The sequence below is a fragment of the Schistocerca serialis genome, chromosome 8 (assembly GCF_023864345.2).
Source record: "Schistocerca serialis cubense isolate TAMUIC-IGC-003099 chromosome 8, iqSchSeri2.2, whole genome shotgun sequence".
NCBI lineage: Eukaryota > Metazoa > Arthropoda > Insecta > Orthoptera > Acrididae > Schistocerca > Schistocerca serialis.
Window position 1 is genome coordinate 296822220 of NC_064645.1, and position 24258 is coordinate 296846477.

At 45.4% G+C, this 24258-nt stretch overlaps 1 protein-coding gene across 2 annotated transcripts in view; it reads right to left on the reverse strand.

Moving 5' to 3' along the window:
• LOC126416451 (putative inorganic phosphate cotransporter) overlaps window positions 1–24258 on the reverse strand; it is a 376726-nt gene that overhangs the window by 48095 nt on the left and 304373 nt on the right. For both annotated transcript variants that reach the window (XM_050084178.1, XM_050084179.1), the window contains exons 4-5: window positions 17520–17607; window positions 10268–10488 (exon numbers count right to left, since the gene is read on the reverse strand). In XM_050084178.1, coding sequence (XP_049940135.1) covers window positions 10268–10488; window positions 17520–17607 — 309 coding nt within the window. The remainder of the gene's footprint in view (window positions 1–10267; window positions 10489–17519; window positions 17608–24258) is intronic.

Sequence of the window (24258 nt, forward strand, 5' to 3'; positions counted from 1 at the left end):
GTTTTCCTACTCTGGTGCTCAATCTGTATATAGAAGAAGCAATAAAGAAATGAAAGAATGCTTCAAAAGAGGGGTTACAGTTCAGGGTTAAAGGACATCAATAATTTTCACTGGTAACAATACTGCCCTATGCGAAAACAGCTATAGGATACAAAACCTCTGAAACAAAACAGTACATTACACATGGAGCAAGGAGAATGCCAGTTGAATAATGACACAGTAAAACATGTATTTCTCACAAAAGGAAGTCTACTAGTAGCAACCATAGTCCTTAAAACCAGAATGAAATTTCTGTGAAGGGGGTAGTCCTCATAGAAAATTTTAAAAATCGATTTTTTTTTGTTAAATGTTCCCTGGGAATCTACCTTCTTGTACTTCTCATCTGAAGTTCGAAAGAAACTCGATTGCCGAGTTAAAAGAGAAAAAAATGTGCCTCCGAAAACCATTCGCCGTGGGAAAAAATACTCGACATGTAATTTCAGTGACGGCCTAACAGGCATTATGTAAATTGTGAACGTGCTTGAACTTGAGTTCGGACCAGCCTGTTACAATTTCTGCACAAAAACGGACAAAAAAGTGTATTGAGAGAGCAGAGCAGAGGATGACAGAAGCTGCCACAGAGGCCCGTAGGATCACCTTGGCCACAAGGAAGATGGAGGAGGGCATCCTTTTGGATCTGGAAGGAAGGGTTGCTGTGTGGTCCATGTATCGCTGAATAGAAGTGTATTTAACTTACATGCAAATATATATATATATATATATATATATATATATATATATATCATCATCATCAGTTATCTGCTATATGAGCAGGTCCTTTGCCTCTCCATTTTCTGCGATCCATTGCTTCCTTCTTAAGGCTGCTGTATGTTGTACCGTCCATCATGTCATCCAGTATCTGGAATCTCTTCCTTCCTCGCTTCCTTTTCCCTTCTACATAACCTTATAAAACTGTTTTTATCAGTCCGTCATTTTTTCTTAATATATGCCCAATCCAATTTCTTTTTCTTCTCTTTATTACATCTAGTAACTGCCTTTTCTCTCCCACTCTTCTCAGTACCTCTTCATTTTTTACTCTGTCCATCCAACTTATTCCTTCCATCTTCCGCCATGTCCAGATCTCAAAAGCCTCCAGCCTTTCTCTGTCTTTTTTCCTCATAGTCCATGTTTCAGCGCCATATAGAAGAACACTCCATACAAGACATTTTATGAGTCTCTTTCTGAGTTCTCTGTCCATACCGCTGCAGAAGATTCTCCTTTTCTTATAAAACGCCTCTTTTGCCATTGCTATCCTTGTTTTAATTTCTGTGGTGCACTTCCAGTCGGTGTCTATCCTGCTTCCAAGATACTTAAAATTTTGCACCTGTTCTAGTTTTTCTCCATTCAGCACAATTTTTAGTTCCTTATTTCCTCCTATTGCCAATACTTTTGTTTTATTTGTGTTAATTTTCATTCCATATTTTTTTTCCGTTAGTTGCAATGGTGTCCACCAAATCCTGTAATTCTTTTTCCCCTGTGGCTAGAAGGACCATGTCATCAGCAAATCTCAAGCACCCTACTCTTCTTCCTCCAATTTCTACTCCTTTGTCATCTAATGAGCATTGGTCAATCATATTTTCCAAGTACAGGTTGAAAAGAGTAGGTGATAAACAGCATCCTTGTCTTACTCCTTTCCCTAGTCTGATCCAGTTTGTACTTTCTCCTCTCACTTTAACTGAAACTTTTTGATTAAGGTACAATGAGTTTATAAGTCTTCTGGTTTTCCAGTCCACTCTCTTTTCCCTCATAATAGTCGCCAGCTTGTCCCAAACCACATTGTCAAATGCCTTTTCTAAATCGATGAAGCACATATATAGGTCTCTTCCTTTTTCAATAAACCTTTCTCCTACGATTCGTAGGAGCCCTATTGCATCTCTGGTGCCCGTATTCCGTCTAAAGCCAAACTGCTCCTCGCCGAGATTCTCCTCTATTACTTTTTCAAGTCTTTTATTAATTATTCTTAACATCACTTTGGCTGCATGTGAAATGAGGCTGATTGTCCTGTGCTCGCTGCATTTCTTGGTTCCTTGTTTTTTCGGCAATGGAATCATTACTGTTGTCAAAAAGTCCTCAGGCCATTCACCACTGTCATATATTTTATTACATAACCTCAATATTTCTCTTATTCCATTGTGGTTCAAGCATTTTAGTATTTCTCCCGGTATTGTATCTGTACCTACTGCTTTGCCATTTTTCATTGCAGCAATAGCAGACTTTACTTCTTCCATTATGATGGTCGGTCCTTTCTCTTCATCACTTACACTGTTGTGTGATTCAAGTTCCAGAGTTTCTGGTTTGCTATTTGTGTCATATAGCTCTTTTATATATTCTTCCCATCTCTGGAGGACATCATCACGATCTTTATACACTACCTCTTCGTCTTTACTCAAAATTTCCATAGTAGCACTTCCTGCTCTGTTTTGTTCCCATGTCATAGTCTTTACTCTGTTGTATAGTAAGTCGTATCTTCCTTTCCTGTCCAGTTCTTCAATTTCATCACATTCCTCTTTTAGCCATTTTTTCCTAGCCTGCTCTGTTTCTCTTCGCAGTTCGTTATTTAACCTTCGGTATATCTTTCTTGCATCTTCAGTGTTCTTGTTTTTCAATTTTCTTCTCTCCTCCATCTTGGAAATCATTTCTTGTGTGACCCATGGTTTTTTTGACCTTTTCCCTTTTACATATCCTATATTTTGCTGTCCTGCTTTAATGATTCCTTCTTTTAGCATATTCCAGTACTCGTTGGCATTATCAGGTGCTTCTTTGTCTCGTAATGTGTTTAGAAAGTCCCGAGACAGCATTTCTGTAATTTGTTCTTTGTTGGACCTTATCTTCTCTAGATCCCATTTCTTCACCATTGTCGCCTTTTTCAGTTTTTTCATTCTTATTTCTACACTCCTGGAAATTGAAATAAGAACACCGTGAATTCACTGTCCAGGGAAGGGGAAACTTTATTGACACATTCCTGGGGTCAGATACATCACATGATCACACTGACAGAACCACAGGCACATAGATACAGGCAACAGAGCATGCACAATGTCGGCACTAGTACAGTGTATATCCACCTTTCGCAGCAATGCAGACTGCTATTCTCCCATGCAGACGATCGTAGAGATGCTGGATGTAGTCCTGTGGAACGGCTTGCCATGCCATTTCCACCTGGCGCCTCAGTTGGACCAGCGTTCGTGCTGGACGTGCAGACCGCGTGAGACGACGCTTCATCCAGTCCCAAACATGCTCAATGGGGGACAGATCCGGAGATCTTGCTGGCCAGGGTAGTTGACATACACCTTCTAGAGCACGTTGGGTGGCACGGGATACATGCGGACGTGCATTGTCCTGTTGGAATAGCAAGTTCCCTTGCCGGTCTAAGAATGGTAGAACGATGGGTTCGATGACGGTTTGGATGTACCGTGCACTATTCAGTGTCCCCTCGACGATCACCAGTGGTGTGCGGCCAGTGTAGGAGATCGCTCCCCACACCATGATGCCGGGTGTTGGCCCTGTGTGCCTCGGTCGTATGCAGTCCTGATTGTGGCGCTCACCTGCACGGCGCCAAACACGCGCATACGACCATCATTGGCACCAAGGCAGAAGCGACTCTCATCGCTGAAGACGACACGTCTCCATTCGTCCCTCCATTCACGCCTGTCGCGACACCACTGGAGGCGGGCTGCACGATGTTGGGGCGTGAGCGGAAGACGGCCTAACGGTGTGCGGGACCGTAGCCCAGCCTCATGGAGACGGTTGCAAATGGTCCTCGCCGATACCCCAGGAGCAACAGTGTCCCTAATTTGCTGGGAAGTGGCGGTGCGGTCCCCTACGGCACTGCGTAGGATCCTACGGTCTTGGCGTGCATCCGTGCGTCGCTGCGGTCCGGTCCCAGGTCGACGGGCACGTGCACCTTCCGCCGACCACTGGCGACAACATCGATGTACTGTGGAGACCTCACGCCCCACGTGTTGAGCAATTCGGCGGTACGTCCACCCGGCCTCCCACATGCCCACTATATGCCCTCGCTCAAAGTTCGTCAACTGCACATACGGTTCACGTCCACGCTGTCGCGGCATGCTACCAGTGTTAAAGACTGCGATGGAGCTCCGTATGCCACGGCAAACTGGCTGACACTGACGGCGGCGGTGCACAGATGCTGCGCAGCTAGCGCCATTCGACGGCCAACACCGCGGTTCCTGGTGTGTCCGCTGTGCCGTGCGTGTGATCATTGCTTGTACAGCCCTCTCACAGTGTCCGGAGCAAGTATGGTGGGTCTGACACACCGGTGTCAATGTGTTCTTTTTTCCATTTCCAGGAGTGTATTTCTGCCATAAGTAAGTTGTGGTCACTATTAATATCTGCACCTGGTAATGTGTGCACCTTCTTGATTCCATTCCTGTATCTTTCTTCTACCAGTATAACATCGATTTGGTTTCTATATTTATCCCCTGGTGATTTCCAAGTGTAGAGCCTCCTCTTATGGTTCTTGAACCATGTGTTTGCCACTATCAGCTGCCTTTCCCTGCAGAAGTCAATTAACCATTCACCTCTGTCATTTCTCTTTCCAAGACCATGACTGCCTACTATGTTTCCCTCTTTCCCTTCTCCCACAATGGCGTTCCAGTCTCCCATTACTATTTTGGAGCATTTTTTATTTTCGTCCATTATTCTCTCTATTACATTGTACGTTTCCTCTACAATTTGGTCATCATGTTCTGAAGTTGGCATATACACCTGGACAATCAGTAAATCTTTTTGTGCTCCTTTCAGCCTTACACCAATAACCCGGTCATTTGCATACTCTACATATTCCACACATTTAGCCAATTCCTTTGTCATAATAATTCCTACTCCATTAATTCCTTTTACTTCTCCTCCTGAGTAGTAGAATACATATTCATCTGACTGCAACTCTCCATGTCCATTCCATCTTACTTCAGCAACTCCTACGAGGTCCATATGATTCTTTTCCATCTCTCTTTAAGGTTTTCTAGTTTTCCTGCTTGTAGCAGAGTTCTGACATTCCAGGTACCAATTCTCGTTTTGATTTTTTGCCTCCTTTCAAGTTGTCCCCCCCCCCCCCGGAGATCCGAATGGGGGACTATTTTACCTCCGGACACTGATTTAACATGAGAGGAAGCCATTTTTTGTGCATAAAATGGAGACTGCATTATGCAGGGAAGATATATATAACTTTAAACGCGATTTCTTCGAAACTGTATTTTTTAGACTAACGGCTAACGTAACTCGAGAACGACGCATTCTATTTTGATCGAAATTTGACGCCAGCATTCTGAATTGAATTCTTTATCAGCATACTTAGCCATTTATGGATATATTCGAAAGTACTTTCGTTTCACATTTTTGTATCGTCTTTTTGGAGGGAGAGAATGACACGTGTTTCAACACGTCGCCATTTTGTTTCAAGTTATTATTTTTCAGTTATCCTACGTACGCTGACAGAAAATATATTGAAAGTTAATTATACGAAATTATTTTGATACAGGTCGAGTAAAAGGGCTTCGGGAATTCCCGCCGATGACCAGTGTCCCACTGCAAGGGATCCTTTCACATGGTGCAGCGGTTACAGGGAGCCTCCGATGTGGACAGAAAAATGATTTGTTAAAGACAAACGAATAACGCTATATTGTCAGATGTAGCATAAATTTTTATTTTTCTTGAAAAAATTTACGAAAATCATCCAATTTCTTGTGTTTAAAGAGGGCTGTCCCCTTAATGTACGTCTGGAGCACCACATTGTATGGAAATAGTTCGAGGGCTGTTCGAAAACTGGAAAAGAACTTGATAGTGAAATCTGCGATTAAGATGATGAATATTTTAAGGCACACGCCGAAACAGACACTAAGTGTTAGAAAATCCTCTTGTTTGGGGCACATCAAATTATGCTGCTGAGAGTTTCTGATGTGTGTATATTTTAGACCCATTCATTGAGTTTTGCCATTTCCAGACTATATTTATTAATTTGTATATTCAGTGGTGTATACTGTGAGCGATGGCTTACGAGTAATATCCAGAGGGAAAGCGTATTCTGAACGATAAAAAAATCCATGCAGCACTGAAGCTATCTGTGCTTAATGTTGGATAATGACGGTTGACTCTGTCAAACTTCATTGGTTGGCCTCAACATCACTTCATGAGGCATGGTCCCATGATCTCTGGACGGGATGTATGTGGCGAAATAGTGACAAGAAGCCGGCGTTATATCCAGTCCACGTGCTTACAATATAGATGCCGGCTGCCCCCTTGAACTATGTTAGTGTTTAATTCTGGCTGGATTTCTCATAGCAGTAAGAAGGACGTGGACTTTACTCGCGGACTTCCAGTATTTCACAGTATCCATTCTTTGCTTAACCGCAGCCAGCCGTAAATTTGCACCGAACTCTCAACTGTACTGCTGATCTTCGGGAGGAGGCGGCTTCGGATCCCCGTCAGCATACCCTGATTTGGGATTTCTCTAAATCTCTACAGGCGAATCTCGGGTCGTATGCTTCGGCTAGTACGCCTAGCGAGGTAGCGCAGCGGTTAGTACAATGGACTAGCATTTGGGAGGAATCCTCATTTAGGTTTTGTGATTTTCCTAACTCGCTCCAGGCAAATGCTGTGATGGCTCCTTCGAAATGGCCCGGCCGATTTTCTTCCCCATCCCTAACAAATTATCCAGGTCTGTGCTCCGTCTCTAATGACCCCGCTGTAGAAGACATTAAACACTAGTCTTCTTTTCCCGTTTTTCTGCTAGTCCACGACCGTGTTCCTCTAGCCTCGTTCATCTGCGCTTGTTTTCCAGGCTTCTTTGTCTGTGTTTAAGATGACGCGGTATTGCTTCAGGGGCGATGAAAGAAAACAGGATTTATATAGAATTTGGGTCTTATAAATTGAGAATAGTAATGTGGAAACATTATTTTTATTTGTCAAAATTATGAGTGGAAATATAAATAAACTACATTTTAATTACGACAGGCAACACGCGAAACGTTCGTTTGGTGACAGGTCGCACACATACACTACCGGCCATTGCTACACTACGAAGATGACGTGCTACAAACGCGAAATTTAACCGACAGAAAGAAGATGATGTGGTATGCAAATGATTAACTTTTCAGAGGATTCACACAAAGTTGGCGCCGGTGGCGACACCTACAACGTGCTGACATGAGGAAAGTTTCCAACCGATTTCTCATACACAAACAGCAGTTGACCGACGTGCCTGGTGAAACGTTGTTGTGATGCCTCGAGTAAGGAGGAGAAATGCGTACCATCAAAATAAATGTCGGATTGTAGCCTATCGCGATTGCGGTTTATCGTATCGCGACATTGCTGCTCGCGTTGATCGAGATCTAATGACTGTTAACAGAATATGGAATCGGTGGGTTCAAGGAGGGTAATACGGAACGCCGTGCTGGATCCCAACGGCCTCGTATCACTAGCAGTCGAGATGACAGGCATCTTACCCGCATGGCTATTAAAGATCGTGCAGCCACGTCTCGATTCCTGAGTCAAAAGATGTGGACGTTTGCAAGAAACAACCGTCTGCACGAACAGTTCGACGACGTTTGCAGCAGCATGGACTATCAGCTCGGAGACCATGGCTGCGGTTACCCTTAACGCTGAATCACAGCCAGGAGCGCCTGCGATGATGTACTCAACGACGAACCTGGGTGCAAGAATAGCAAAACGCCATTTTTTCGGATGATTCCAGGTTCTGTTTATAGCATCATGATGGTCGCATCCGTGTTTGGCGACATCGCGGTGAACGCACATTGTTAGCGTGTATTCGTCATCGCCATACTGGCGAATCACCCGGCGTGATGGTATGGGGTGCCATTGGTTACACGTCTCGTTCACCTCTTGTTCGGATTGACGGCACTTTGAACAGTGGACGTTACATTTCAGATGTGTTACGACCCGTGGCTCTACCCTTCATTCGATCCCTGCGAAACCCTACATTTCAGCAGGATAAAGCACGACCACATGCTGCAGGTCTTCTACGGGCCTTTCTGGATACAGAAAATGTTCGACTGCTGCCCTGGCCAGCACATTTGCCAGATCTCTCACTAACTGAAAATGTCTGGTCAACGGTGGCAGAGCAAATGGCTCGTCACAATACGCCAGTCTCTACTCTTGATGAACTGTGGTATCATGTTGAAGCTGCATGGGCAGCTGTATCTGTACACGCCATTGAAGCTGTGTTTGACTCTATGCCCAGGCGTATCAAGGACGTTCTTACGGCCAGAGGTGGTTGTTCTGGGTACTGATTTCTCAGGATCTATGCACCCAAATAGCGTGAAAATGTAATCACATGTCTGATCTAGTGTAATATATTTGTCCAATGAATACCCGTTTATCATCTGCATTTCTTCTTGGTGTAGCAATTTTAATGGCAAGTAGTGTAGTGCAAGAACGGTAACAGTATAAAGTGTGTGCACTATAGTCGTCCAGACAATGAGGAAATGTCGATAGAAAGCTGAAAGCAATTGTTAGTTTGAGAAACAGAACGAACGAAAGTGAATGGAGCGACAGTACTTACTCGAAAGACAATTTTGTTTTGCGTTTTTATTACCAACCGTCAGTGATTTACTGTTTACTGCAACATAACTGAAGTCACCAGGCATATTCAACAAGATTATTCAAATTACGCATTGGTGATCACACTTTCTAGCTGCATGACAAACGTATAAAACATACCTCTAATACACATATAAAAAGGGTCACTAGACTTAAACACTTATTTAGCTGACAATTCTGTACCTTCGATAGCACAAGGCAGTAGGGATGAATTACAAAATCGAAAAGTTATCTACAAATTGTACAGAAAGCAGACAGCAGTTACAAGAGGCGAAGAACATGAAGGGGAAGTAGTGCTTAGGATGGGGATAAGACAAGTTGTACGCTGTTACCGATGTTATTCAGTCTAAGTAGTAAGGAAACCATGGACAAATTTTGAAAGGGAATTGTAGTTTAGGTATCAGAAACAAAAACTATTACGTATGAAGATAACCTAATTTTGTCAGTGGCAGCAAAAGACCGAATGGATAGCGTCTCAAAAAGAGACTATAAAATGGAAATCGACAAAAATGAAACAGGCGTAATGAAATGCACCCGAATTAAATTAGGTAATGCTGAAGGAATTAGGAAGCAGATGAGTTCTGCTGCCTGACCACAAAAGTGGCTGTCGATGGTCGAAGAAGAAATGATAAAAAATGAAGACTGCCAATAGCAAGAAAAGAGTTTATGAAAAAGAGGAAGTTGTTAACAGCTAACAGTTTAAGCGTTAAGATTTTTTTTTTCAGAAGGCATTTGTCTCGAGTGGAGCCTTGTATGTTCAAAAATGTTCAGATGTGTGTGAAATCTTATGGGACTTAACTGCTAAGGTCATCAGTCCCTAAGCTTACACACTACTTAACCTAAATTATCCTAAGGACAGACACACACACCCATGACCGAGGGAGGACTCGAACCTCCACCGGGACCAGCTGCACAGGGAGCCTTGTACGGAAGTTAAACTCGGACGATAAGCAGTACAGATAAGAAGTGAGTAGAAGGTTTAAAATGTGGTGCTGTAGAATAATGCTGAACATTAGATGAGTAGATCGAGTACCAGTTCAGGAGGTACTAAATCGAATTGTGAAAAAAGAAATATATCTCACAATTTGTCTAAAAGAAGGGATCGGTTGATTGGGGACATACAGAGTCATCAAGAAATCGTCAATCGGGTATTGGAGGAAAGACGGGGAGGGAGGGTTCAAATGGCTCTGAGCGCTATGGGACTTAACATCTGAGGTCATCAGTCCCCTAGAACTTAGAACTACTTAAACCTAACTAACCTAAGGACATCACACACATCCATGGCCGAGGCAGGATTCGAACCTGCGACCGTAGCGGTCGCGCGGTTTCAGACCGAAACGCCTAGAGCCGCTCGGCCACACCGGCCAGCTGGGAGGGAGGGGGTTGAAAATTGTAGGAGGAAACCAATGCTTGAGTACAGTAAGCAGGTGCAAATGGTTGCAGTTGTTACGCAGAGACAAAGAGGCTTGCACAGAATAGACTACTACAGAGAGCTACATTTTACCAGTCTTCGGAATGAAGACCAACACTAGAACACAACGATAACAGCGGTAGCAGAAGCTGCGTGAGATTACTTAGTAGTACATTAATACCAAATCAGCCAGTCGAATTCTTACAGTTACATCCTCTAGAAGAAGAGCTGCTCAATTACCTCCTTTCTGTCCACGTTGCCAATAGTTTCGTTGAGGTACTTTTTCTCCTCGTCCGAGATGAAGGGGTGCGAGTTGGGGTCGCTGTAGCAGAGCAGTTGCCAGAGGATGAACCAGAGCACTCCGATACCACCGAACAGGTAGAAGACGCTGTCCCAGCTCTGAGTCGCCTCTATCACGACGCCGCTCACTGCGTTAGCCACGATGTTTCCGATCAGGGAACCTACGCAAGTGCACACGTCGCTAACACATTGAAATACACTCCTGATCATCTTTATTCGCGGGTAGCAATACACACAGCTTTTAAAATCGGGGGTGGTTTGATGCAGCTATGCAGCAATTGAGTTGCATCTCATCGGAAAATAAATAGCAGTTGTGGTTTAGCCTCAGCCATTGCAAAAAATGCTCAAACGGCTCAGAGCACTATGGGACTTAACATCTGAGGTCATCAGTCCCCTACAACTTAGAACTACTTAAACCTAACTAACCTAAGGACATCACACACATCCATGTCCGAGACCGGATTCGAACCTGCGACCGTAGCGGTCGCGCGGTTCAAGACTGAAGCGCCTAGAACCGCTCGGCTACTCCGACCGGCTCAGCCATTGCAATACTAAAACAGCAAGCTCGAATTGCCTAATGTTACAAGCCCAGACCATTCAATCATACAGACTATTGCCCCTGCAACTTTTGAATAGCCTGCAGCCCCTTTCCAGGGATCGTATGTTAGTCTGGTCTTTCCACAGATATCCCTCCGTTGTGGTTGCGGCTACGGTAGACTGTCTGCATCATTGAGGCAAGCAAACAACCCCTGTGCGTCATGGTCCCCTGTCGCTAAGTTGCAGGTACACAACAATACCAGAAAATGCTTTTAACACTTAGATACTAACGTTCAGATAAATACAGATATCAAGAACTAAGGTACTTATCAATTATTTATTATCACATAAGGCCGCTACTCGCAAAACACACACACACACACACACACACACACACACACATACACACACACACACACACACACACACCGACACAAGTATGAGTGTTATAAAGTGAATCAATACGTCAGAGTTGTATATATATACAGGGTGAATCACCAAACGTTACCGCTGGATACATTTCGTAAACCACATCAAATACTGAGGAATCGATTCCACAGACCGAACGTGAGGAGAGGGGCTAGTGTAATTGGTTAATACAAACCATAAAAAAATGCACGAAAGTATGTATTTTAACATAAACCCACGTTTTTTTAAATGGAACCCCGTTAGTTTTGTTAGCACATCTGAACATATTAACAAATACGTAATCAGTGCCGTTTGTTGCATTGTAAAATGTTAATTACATCCGGAGATATTGTAACCTAAAGTTGACGCTTGAGTACCACTCCTCCGCTTTTCGATCGTGTGTATCGGAGAGCACCGAATTACGTAGGGATCCAAAGGGAACGGTGATGGACCTTAGGTACAGAAGAGACTGGAACAGCACATTACGTCCACATGCTAACACCTTTTTATTGGTCTTTTTCACTGACGCACATGTACATTACCATGAGGGGTGAGGTACACGTACACACGTGGTTTCCGTTTTCAATTACGGAGTGGAATAGAGTGTGTCCCGACATGTCAGGCTAATAAATGTTCAATGTGGTGGCCATCATTTGCTGCACACAATTGCAATCTCTGGCGTAATGAATGTCGTACACGCCGCAGTACATCTGGTGTAATGTCGCCGCAGGCTGCCACAATACGTTGTTTAATATCCTCTGGGGTTGTAGGGACATCACGGTATACATTCTCCTTTAACGTACCCCACAGAAAGAAGTCCAGAGGTGTAAGAACAGGCTGGCCAATTTATGCGTCCTCCAAGTCCTATTAAACGCCCGTCGAACGTGTACCTCACCCCTCATGGTAACGTACATGTGCGTCAGTGAAAAAGACCAATAAAAAGGTGTTGGCATGTGGACGTAATATGCTGTTCCAGTCTCTTCTGTGCCTAAGGTCCATCATCGTTCCCTTTGGATCCCTACGTAATTCGGTGCTCTCCGATACACACGATCGAACAGCAGAGGAGTGGTACTCAAGCGTCAACTTTAGGTTACAATATCTCCGGATGTAATTAACATTTTACAATGCAACAAATGGCACTGATTACGTATTTGTTTATATGTTCAGATGTGCTAACAGAACTAACGGGGTTCCATTTAAAAAAACGTAGGTTTGTGTTAAAAAACATACTTCCGTGCATTTTTTATGGTTTGTATTAACCAATTACACTAGTCCCTCTCGTCACGTTCGGTCTGTGGAATCGATTCGTCAGTATTTGATGTGGTTTCCGAAATATATCCAGCGGTAATGTTAGGTGACTCACCCTGTATATATATATATATATATATATATATATACACTCCTGGAAATAGAAATAAGAACACCGTGAATTCATTGTCCCAGGAAGGGGAAACTTTATTGACACATTCCTGGGGTCAGATACATCACATGATCACACTGACAGACCCACAGGCACATAGACACAGGCAACAGAGCATGCACAATGTCGGCACTAGTACAGTGTATATCCACCTTTCGCAGCAATGCAGGCTGCTATTCTCCCATGGAGACGATCGTAGAGATGCTGGATGTAGTCCTGTGGAACGGCTTGCCATGCCATTTCCACCTGGCGCCTCACCTCGACCAGCGTTCGTGCTGGACGTGCAGACGGCGTGAGACGACGCTTCATCCAGTCCCAAACATGCTCAATGGGGGACAGATCCGGAGATCTTGCTGGCCAGGGTAGTTGACTTACACCTTCTAGAGCACGTTGGGTGGCACGGGATACATGCGGACGTGCATTGTCCTGTTGGAACAACAAGTTCCCTTGCCGGTCTAGGAATGGTAGAACGATGGGTTCGATGACGGTTTGGATGTACCGTGCACTATTCAGTGTCCCCTCGACGATCACCAGTGGTGTACGGCCAGTGTAGGAGATCGCTCTCCACACCATGATGCCGGGTGTTGGCCCTGTGTGCCTCGGTCGTATGCAGTCCTGATTGTGGCGCTCACCTGCACGGCTCCAAACACGCATACGACCATCATTGGCACCAAGGCAGAAGCGACTCTCATCGCTGAAGACGACACGTCTCCATTCGTCCCTCCATTCACGCCTGTCGCGACACCACTGGAGGCGGGCTGCACAATGTTGGGGCGTGAGCGGAAGACGACCTAACGGTGTGCGGGACCGTAGCCCAGCTTCATGGAGACGGTTGCGAATGGTCCTCGCCGATACCCCAGGAGCAACAGTGTCCCTAATTTGCTGGGAAGTGGCGGTGCGGTCCCCTACGGCACTGCGTAGGATCCTACGGTCTTGGCGTGCATCCGTGCGTCGCTGCGGTCTGGTCCCAGGTCGACGGGCACGTGCACCTTCCGCCGACCACTGGCGACAACATCGATGTACTGTGGAGACCTCACGCCCCACGTGTTGAGCAATTCGGCGGTACGTCCACCCGGCCTCCCGCATGCCCACTATACGCCCTCGCTCAAAGTCCGTCAACTGCACATACGGTTCACGTCCACGCTGTCGCGGCATGCTACCAGTGTCAAAGACTGCGATGGAGCTCCGTATGCCACGGCAAACTGGCTGACACTGACGGCGGCGGTGCACAAATGCTGCGCAGCTAGCGCCATTCGACGGCCAACACCGCGGTTCCTGGTGTGTCCGCTGTGCCGTGCGTGTGATCATTGCTTGTACAGCCCTCTCGCAGTGTCCGGAGCAAGTATGGTGGGTCTGACACACTGGTGTCAATGTGTTCTTTTTTCCATTTCCAGGAGTATATATATATATATATATATATATATATATATATATATATATATATATCAGCATTGTCTTTCTCGCTACAGTATCTGCTCAACACAGTAATTGTTTCACTCTATTCGTAGTGCTATGAGAGACCTAGAGAAAGCTTTCGACAATGTTGACTGGAATACTATCTTTCAAATTCTGAAGGGGGCAGAAGTAAAATACAGGGAGCGAAAAGCTATTTACAGTTTCTACAGAAGCCAGATGTCAGTTATAAGAGTCGAAGGACATGAAAGGGAAGCAGTGGTTGGGAAAGGAGTGAGACAGGGTTGTAGCCTCTCCTCGATGTTATTCGGTCTGTATATTGAGCAAGCAGTAAAGGAAACAAAAGAAAAATTCGGAGTAGGTTTTAAAATCCATGGAGAAGAAACAAAAACTTTGAGGTTCGCTGATGACATTGTAATTCTGTCAGAGACAGCAAAGGACTTGGAAGAGCAGTTGAACGGAATGGACAGTGTCTTCAAACGAGGATATAAGATGAACATCAACAAAAGCAAAACGAGGATAATGGAATGTGGTCGAATTAAGTCGGGTGATGCTGAGGGAATTAGATTAGGAATTGAGACAAAGTAGTAAAGGAGTTTTGCTATTTGGGGAGCAAAATGACTGATGATGGTCGAAGTAGAGAGGATATAAAATGCAGACTTGCTATGGCAAGGAAAGCGTTTTCTGAAGAAGAGAAATTTGTTAACATCGCGTATAGATTTAAGTGTCAGGAAGTCGTTTCTGAAAGTATTTGTATGGTGTGTAGCCATGTATGGAAGTGAAACATGGACGATAATAGTTTAGACAAGAAGAGAATAGAAGCTTTCGAAATGTGGTGCTACAGAAGAATGCTGAAGATTACATGGGTAGATCACATAACTAATGAGGAGGAATTGAACAGAATTGAGCAGAAGAGGAGTTCGTGGTACAACTTGACTAGAAGAAGGGATCGGTTGGTAGGACATTTTCTGAGGCATCAAGGGATCACCAATTTAGTATTGGAGGCAGCGTAGAGGGTAAAAATCGTAGTGGCAGACCAAGAGATGAATACACTAAGCAGACTCAGAAGGTTGTATGTTGCAGTAGGTATTGGGAGATGAAGAAGCTTCCACAGGATAGAGTAGCATGACGAGCTGCATGAAACCAGTCTCAGGACTGAAGACCACAACAACAGCAACTGGCACATTTCACGTAAGCCCCTGGGACACGACGAGATGGATCAGATGGCACTATCTAGATCACTCCCCTCACTCTCCCCTACCTCGAGAAGATCAACACCTTATCCGAATGGCACTGCGGGACTGATCTGCGTCCTCCTCGGCTCTGACGCAACAGTGCAACACGTTGTACACTGTCAGGAGTGACAGTCCGTCACCCTTTATTACGGCATGGCTTACGTGCGCGGCATCCACTTTTCCGCCTGTCTCTGAAGAATGTGCAGAAATATGCGCCAGTGGTGTATGGATCGACATCACTGGCGACATGAATAGTATCAGGTAGTGTTCTTGGACGAATTTAGGTTATGTTTGTTTGAAAATGATGGACTCATTTTGGTTCGCCGCAGTCAGGGGGAGAGGCATCGCAATCATTGCATTCGCACAGGACATACAGCGACAACTCAAAGCCCTATGGTGAGGGGTGCTATTGGGTACAACAACAAAACATACACTACTGGCCATTAAAATTGCTGCACCAGGAACATGACGGGCTACAGACGCGAATTTTAACCGACCGGAAGAAGATGCTGTGATATGCAAATGATTAGCTTTTCAGAGCATTCACACAAGGTTGGCGCCAGTGGCGACACCTACAACGTGCTGACATCAGGAAAGTTTCCAACCGATTTCTCATACACAAACAGCAGTTGACCGGCGTTGCCTGGTGAAACGTTGTTGTGATGCCTCGTTTAAGGAGGAGAAATGCGTACCATAACGTTTCCGACTTTGATAAAGGTCGGATTGTAGCCTATCGCGATTGCGGTTTATCGTATCGCGACATCGCTGTTCGCGTTGATCGAGATCCAATGACTGTTAGCAGAATATGGAATCGGTGGGTTCAGAAGGGTAATATGGAACGCCGTGCTGGATCCCAACGGCCTCGTATCACTAGCAGTCGAGATGACAGGCATCTTATCCGTATGGCTGTAACGGATCGTGCAGCCCCGTCTCGATCCCTTAGTCAACAGATGGGGCCGTTTGCAAGACAACAACCATCTGCACGAACAGTTCGACGACGTTTGCAGCAGCATGGACTATCAGCTCGGTGACCATGGCTGCGGTTACCCTTGACGCTGCATCACAGACAGGAGCGCCTGCGATGGTGTACTCAACGACGAACCTGGGTGCACGAATGGCAAAACGCCATTTTTTCGGATGAATCCAGGTTCTGTTTACAGCTTCATGATGGTCGCATCCGGGTTTGGCGACATCGCGGTGAACGCACATTGGAAGCGTGTATTCGTCATCGCCAAACTGGCGAATCACCTGGCGTGATGGTATGGGGTGCCATTGGTTACACGTCTCGGTCACCTCTTGTTCGCATTGACGGCACTTTGAACAGTGGACGTTACATTTCAGATGTGTTACGACCCGTGGCTCTACCCTACATTCGACCCCTGCGAAACCCTACATTTCACCAGGATAATCCACGACCGCATGTTGCCGGTCCTGTACGGGCCTTTCTGGATACAGAAAATGTTCGACTGCCGCCCTGGTTAGCATATTCTCCAGATCTCCCACCAATTGAAAACGTCAGGTCAATGGTGGTCGAGCAACTGGCTCGTCACAATACGCCAGTCACTACTCTTGATGAGCTGTGGTATCGAGTTGAAGCTGCATGGGCAGCTGTATCTGTACACGCCATCCAAACTCTGTTTGACTCAATGTCCAGGCGTATCAAGGACGGCCAGAGGTGGAGGATGTCAGCCTTATGCCCTGGCCAGCCAGTTCACCAAACTTGTCACGAATCGAAAATGCGTGGGAAATGGTGAATCGACGGGTGCAGAAATGTGACCCGATGCCAACCACGACGGATGAACTTTGGAACCAGCGTGGACGCCATTCGAGCATTATACGCTCGATGCCATCACTCATGAAACAAGTTATCAGGTCCATGGTGGACCCTGTGCCTACTAGGCACTGAACCGAGGTGACTGAAATGCTAATCATTTCTGCAGAACACACTGATGTATATGTCTTGAGAATATGAACGTCCTGTCTCTAGTCATTCAAGGTGTTCCGTTTTCTTCTGAACATGAATTTACCTTTTATTCTGGGAAGTTTACATGGAAATGATTTTTCGAACCAGAGTTAATGGTAATCAGAATTAGCTACTGGGATGGCTGCAATTTAGATAAATGCTAAACACGAGGAAAGAAATGAGACTTCAAGAAGTGAGACAAATATGAACACTTACCAGCAAAGACGAGAGATCCAAGAGTGCCTCTTTCGCTAACCGGAACCCACTGTGCCAGAAGCGCGTTCAGGGCAGGAAATGTAGTTCCCTACAAACAAATTAAATACAGATATTGTATTTCATATGTGTGAATGAAGTGTAAGATTTTTTCTTGACGCACATGAAATGCTGCAATTATGTTCAAAAACGTTCAAATGTGTGTGAAATCTTATGGGACTTAACTGCTAAGGTCATCAGTCCCTAAGCTTACACACTACTTAACCTAAATTATCCTAAGGACAAACACACACACCCCTGCCGGAGGAAGGACTCGAACCTCCGCCGGGACCAGCCGCACAGTCCATGACTACAGCGCCTCAGACCGCTTGGCTAATCCCGCGCGGCCTGCAATTATGTTACTGTCCAAATAGAGTTAAATGCATGCTGTAATATTCAAATATCAGTACAGATGCTTTCAGCACATCACGCGGTACGATAATACAGGAAACACATAAATGACAAGTTTCTTGCGGTGGCCATTCTTCGCAGCATCTATACGTTATCAAAAGTTTCCCAACACCTATAAATGTACATTAATATGGAAAACGCCAACCTGTGCCTTCATGACAGCTTGAACTCTACAGCAGGCACTTTTAGTGAAGTGACTGACGTCTATGGAGGAATGGCAGCCTACTCTTCCACAATAGTCGAAATCTCAAAAGATGCTTCTGTATTGTCTTCAGGACTTGGTTTTTGTTTGTGCACACGAGATGATGCAGCACAACTTGTAGGCTGACTGTTACAAATATCTTTCATGTTATACGGGATGAATCACCTAAAACTTGCACCGCAAATATTGTGGGAAAGTGCCATTGATCTGCTGTTTTCACAGAATGGATCGATAGTCAAGGGCTCGTTAATCAATCAGTTAAAAACATTTAGTGAGTGTGTTATTGTGCAAACGTACACATTTTAAATGTAACAATGCCTGTTGACATTAACAATCTAAAAGTAGAGTAACTTAGAATGGCCGGCCGGGGTGGCCGAGCGGTTCTAGGCGCTTTAGTCTGGAACCACGCGACCGCTACGGTCGCAGGTTCGGGTCCTGCCTCGGGCATGGATGTGTGTGATGTCCTTAGGTTGGTTAGGTTTAAGTAGTTCTAAGTTCTAGGGGACTGATGACCTTAGATGTTAAGTCCCATAGTGCTCAGAGCCATTTGAACCATTTAACTTAGAATGTCTGTGGTGTTTGTTGTAGGATTCTAGTGAGATTAGTTCTCGAGATATCGAATTTTGAAAAGTTCCCACTCCGATGCTTGTACAATACCTATGGTAGCACACACTAAAAAACAACGCCTTGTGTGGATTCTCACGAGTAACGAGACAATTTACCATCAGAATCTGTCTTCGAAATGACGACTGTCAGCGGCAGCAAACGCATCCAGCCTGATTTGGAATGACTTCTGCACACATGCTAGCATTCAAGCGGAGATGTTCGAGCAGGTTGCAATACCTCGTTGCATGTGTCCTTGTAGACAGCGTCTTTCAGCCTTCCCCACAGAAAAAAAAGTCTAGAAGTGTAAAATCCGGGAAACGGGCCAACAAATAAACATGTCCTCTGCGTCCAGTCCGACGATTCTTGAAGACATGCTGTGGTACATCGTGCATTATGGGCTGGACAGCTTTCATGTTCGTACCACAGGTTCCTCTCAGAAATACTAAAATGTAGACTTTCACGGCCGGAAATGCATGTCCATTATAATTATCCAGGCTGTTATGCCGTGGTCGGTTGATGAATTCTGTGTCAATTCCCAACGTTTAAGTGGAATGAACAGTTTTATGAACAAACGGATGGCGTGGCTATGGGAAGCCCCCTAAGTCCCGTAATTGCAAACTTCTTTATGGAGAAATTCGAAGAACATGCCTTTGGTACCGCCAGCAAAAAACCAAATGTATGGTTCCGATACGTGGATGACACGTTTGTGCTGTGGAGACATGACAGGGAGGAACTAAGCCGGTTCCACGAACATCTGAATAGAGAATAGAGAATTCAGTTTACAATGGAGGAGGAGGTACGCGGCAAATTACATTTCCTCGATTTGCTTGTTTTTAGAAACGAAAACAGCAGTTTGGGCCACTCAGTATACCGCAAACCCACGCACACGGACCGTTATTTGCACCGGGATTCGAACCACCATCCACAACAGAAGCGGGGTGTTATCAAGACGTTAGCGGACAGAGCTAGAAATATTTGTGAACCTGAGTTGCTCGACGCTGAGATGGAACATATCCACAATGCACCAATGAAGAACGGATATTCGTCCACCGAAATAAAACGTGCGTTTTGACAGCCACGCAGAAATCATAGTGACGTACAGGTTACTGCAAAATCTAAGGTATTCCTGTCGTTTGTTAAAAATGTAACGGAAAGAATAGGGAGGATCTTGACGAAGCGGAATATTATCGTAATTTACAAGCCCACCACGAAGATACAGGAATACCTTAAGCCTGCCAAGGACGCTCGCAAACCATTGGGAAAAGCTGGAGTGTATAGGATCCCATGCAGCTGTGGAGATGTTTATGTGGGTACCACTAAAAGAACTGTTTCAAAACGTTTGGAAGAGCACAAGGGCAATTGTAGAAGAGGAGAAACGGAATGATCAGCTGTTGCGGAGCATGCTTTCCATCCAGGGAATCATCATATTCGTTTCGAGGAGACGCAAGTACTAGCGGCCACAAGCGGATATTACGAAAGGCTCTACAGGGAGGCAATCGAAATCGCTAAAAACCCTAATAATTTCAGTCGAAAGAAGGAGGGCGTGAAATTAAACGGTGTATGGATGCCGGTGTTAAAGAAGATGTGTACCACCCGTCCACAACTGGGTGATGGCAACGGCGATCGAAGGTAGCGGACAACGGCCAATTGCACTGACGTTTTCGAAACACGTGACGTCACGCCGCGGCGCGGGAGCGCGCGGACACGGAATTTAGCGGCAGTCAGGAGCGAGCCAGTGGGTGTGTTGGACCTTCCATCGAGCTACAGACCCTCTTGAAGATGTCTCCCGCAGACGGGTACGAACCGTTGGGAATTGACACAGAATTCATCAACCGACCACGGCATAACAGCCCGGATAATTATAATGAACATCCTCCCAGGAATGTCTTGTAGCATGCGTGGAAAATGGTCTGTTAGGAGGCTGCGATGTTTGTGTGCATTCAGTGTTCCGTCTATGAAACACAGGGCTTTAAGCTGATGGTTCACTATCCCACACCACACACTTACACTCCATAGACGCTGATATTCCACCTGACGAAGCCAACTGGGATGTTTAACAGGCCAATAGTGCATGTTTCGGATGGAACCTATGTCGACAGAGACTGCGTAGGACGCTCGCCTGACACTTGGCACTCCCTTGAGCAATTGCGCGTGAGCTAACGTGCGGATCAACTGTAACAGTGGCAGGAACATTAATTTCCTCTTCTTCTGTCGTTACTTCTGTTGCGTCACACTGGACTCGCGTTCGGGAGGACGACGGTTCAACCCCGCGTCCGGCCATCCTGATTTAGGTTTTCTTTGATTTCCTTAAATCACTTCAGGCAATTACCGGGATGGTTCCTTTCAAAGGGCACGCCCACTTCCTTCCCTAATCCGACGAGACCGATGACCTCGCTGTTTGGTAACTTCAAAAAAATGGCTCAAATGGCTCTGAGCACTATGGGACTTAACTGCTGTGGTCATCAGTCCCCTAGAACTTAGAACTACGTAAACCTAACTAACCTAAGGACATCACACACATCCATGCCCGAGGCAGGATTCGAACCTGCGACCGCAGCGGTCGCGCGGTTCCAGACTGTAGCGCGTAGAACCGCTCGGCCACTCCGGCCGGCTTGGTAACTTCCACCGAATCAATCCAATCCAGTACGTCTGTTACGTTGCATAGGTGTTACGCTACCACTTTCACGTAATTGGTTGACGAGGTTAACAAACAACTGCCGAGATGGCTGACGTCTATTGGGATATCTTGCTGTATACGCCGTACGAGAACTGTATACTCCTAAACTCTCCATATACCATTTCTGAGCTGGTAAATCCCATCGTCCACTCACGACATATTGGCTATGGGACTTAACATCTCAGGTCATCAGTCCCCTAGAACTTAGAACTACTTAAACCTAATTAACCTAAGGACATCACACACATCTATGCCCGAGGCAGGATTCGAACCTGGGACCGTAGCGCCTAGAACCGCTCGGCCACTCCGGCCGGCTCACGACATATTGCTTGGACTATCACACACTAACTGACTAACAAGTTGCGGTGCACTCAAGGAACACACAAGCACACTGTAAGCAAACATAACAACATCATACGTAGCAACTACGTAGCTTAAATGGTACAAAATACCATATCTCGTAAATGACTCGCCCTAGACTTGTGCAACAAACACCACTGACATTCTAAATTATCCTACATTTAGTTTATTAATGTCAAAAGACATTGTTCTGTTTAAGAAAAGTATATGCGTCCACAAAAAGTACACTTTCTAAGTATTATTATATTCTGTAGACTAGCTAACAATACGAGCTCTAGGCTATCAAACCATTCACTGAAAACCACAGATCAATAGCACTTTCCATTTCGGAAACATCTGCTGTGCAAGTTTTAAGTGATTCACCCTGTAAATACACTACTGACCATTAAAATTGCTACACCACGAAGATAACGTGCTACCGACGCGAAATTTGACCGACCGGAAGAAGATGCTGTGATATGCAAATGATTAGCTTTTAAGAGCATTCACACAAGGTTGGCGCTGGTGGCGACACCTACAACGTGCTGACATGAGGAAAGTTTCCAATCGATTTCTCATACACAAACAGCAGTTGACCGGCGTTGCCTGGTGAAACGTTGTTGTGATGCCTCGTGTAAGGAGGAGAAATGCGTACCATCACGTTTCCGACTTTGATAAAGGTCGGATTGTAGCCTATCGCGATTGCGGTTTATCGTATCGCGACATTGCTGCTCGCGTTGGTCGAGATCCTATTGTTAGCAGAATATGGAATCGGTGGGTTCAGGAGGGTAATACGGAATACCGTGCTGGATCCCAACGGCCTCGTATCACTAGCAGTCGAGATGACAAGCATCTTATCTGCATGGCTGCAACGGATCGTGCAGCCCCGTCTCGATCCCTGAGTCAACAGATGGAGACGTTTGCAAGACAACAACCATCTGCACGAACAGTTCGACGACGTTTGCAGCAGCATGGACTATCAGCTCGGAGACCATGCCTGCGGTTACCCTGGACGCTGCATCACAGACAGGAGGGCCTGCGATGGTGTTCTCAACGACGAACCTGGGTGCACGAATGGCAAAACGTCATTTTTTCGGATGAATCCAGGTTCTGTTTACAGCAGCATGATGGTCGCATCCGTGTTTGGCGACATTGCGGTGAACGCACATTGGAAGCGTGTATTCGTCATCGCCATACTGGCGTATCACCTGGCGTGATGGTATGGGGTGCCATTGGTTACACGTCTCGGTCACCTCTTGTTCGCATTGACGGCACTGTGAACAGTGGACGTTACATTTTAGGTGTGTTACGACCCGTGGCTCTACCCTTCATTCGAGCCCTGCGAAACCCTACATTTCAGCAGGATAATGCACGACCGCATGTTGCAGGTCCTGTACGGGCCTTTCTGGATACAGAAAATGTTCGATTGCTGCCCTGGCCAGCACATTCTCCAGATCTCTCACCAACTGAAAACATCTGGTCAATGGTGGCTGAGCGACTGGCTCGTGACAATACGCCAGTCAGTACTCTTGATGAACTGTGGTATCGTGTTGAAGCTGCATGGGCAGCTGTACCTGTACACGCCATCCAAGCTCTGTTTGACTCAATGCCCAGGCATTATTACGGCCAGAGGTGGTTGTTCTGGGTACTGATTTCTCAGGATCCATGCACCCAAATTGAGTGTAAATGTAATCACATGTCAGAAGTAGTATAATATATTTGTCCAATGAATACCTGTTTATCATTCGCATTTCTTCTTGGTGTAGCAGTTTTAATGGCCAGTAATGTAAATGCGCGAGTTGCGAATCACTGGCATGACTCAAAGACTTTATAGCGCATATATTTGTCTGCTAAAGAAGTCTTCTTTTGAGTAGAAAAAGGTGTCTTCTGGCATTACTTAGAAGGCAGGTTGCTGGGCCCAGTGATTAGAGTTCGTCGGTAGGACAACGAGGGTACGGACAAAGCACTACGGATCCTGTATGCTTGATCTGCGCCAAGCGCTATTGGCATCGCAGTGCCCGCTGAAGATTTGGAAAGATCATAATTATGTCTTCTGAGTTATTCTTGATGGGCATTGTTAAACTGCACCGTCTAGGATTATTGGTGAGATCGTTGCTGGCTCGCTTTGCCTTGGCATAATTCCACATTCCATAATTTCTCAGGTGCTGCTGTGTGACATGCTTTTTCAGTTATGTTTTCATGCGAGCAAGATAAGGTTACTGTTCAGATCGCGTCTTCGTCTGAATCTGCGAGGACCAGTTTTCATTTCTCAGTCAGCAATACGACGTCACAGGACATTTTTCACGTTACTTTTGCAACTCTCTACATAATATTAAGGTGACTGTAAAGCGTATGGAGCTGTATTAATTTTTGTAAATGGTTGGTATTGTACAGCTATGTGGTCAATGAGAGGACATTTGTATATGCTGTTCATAAAATTTCGTGTATGTTTTGTGAACAACAACTGA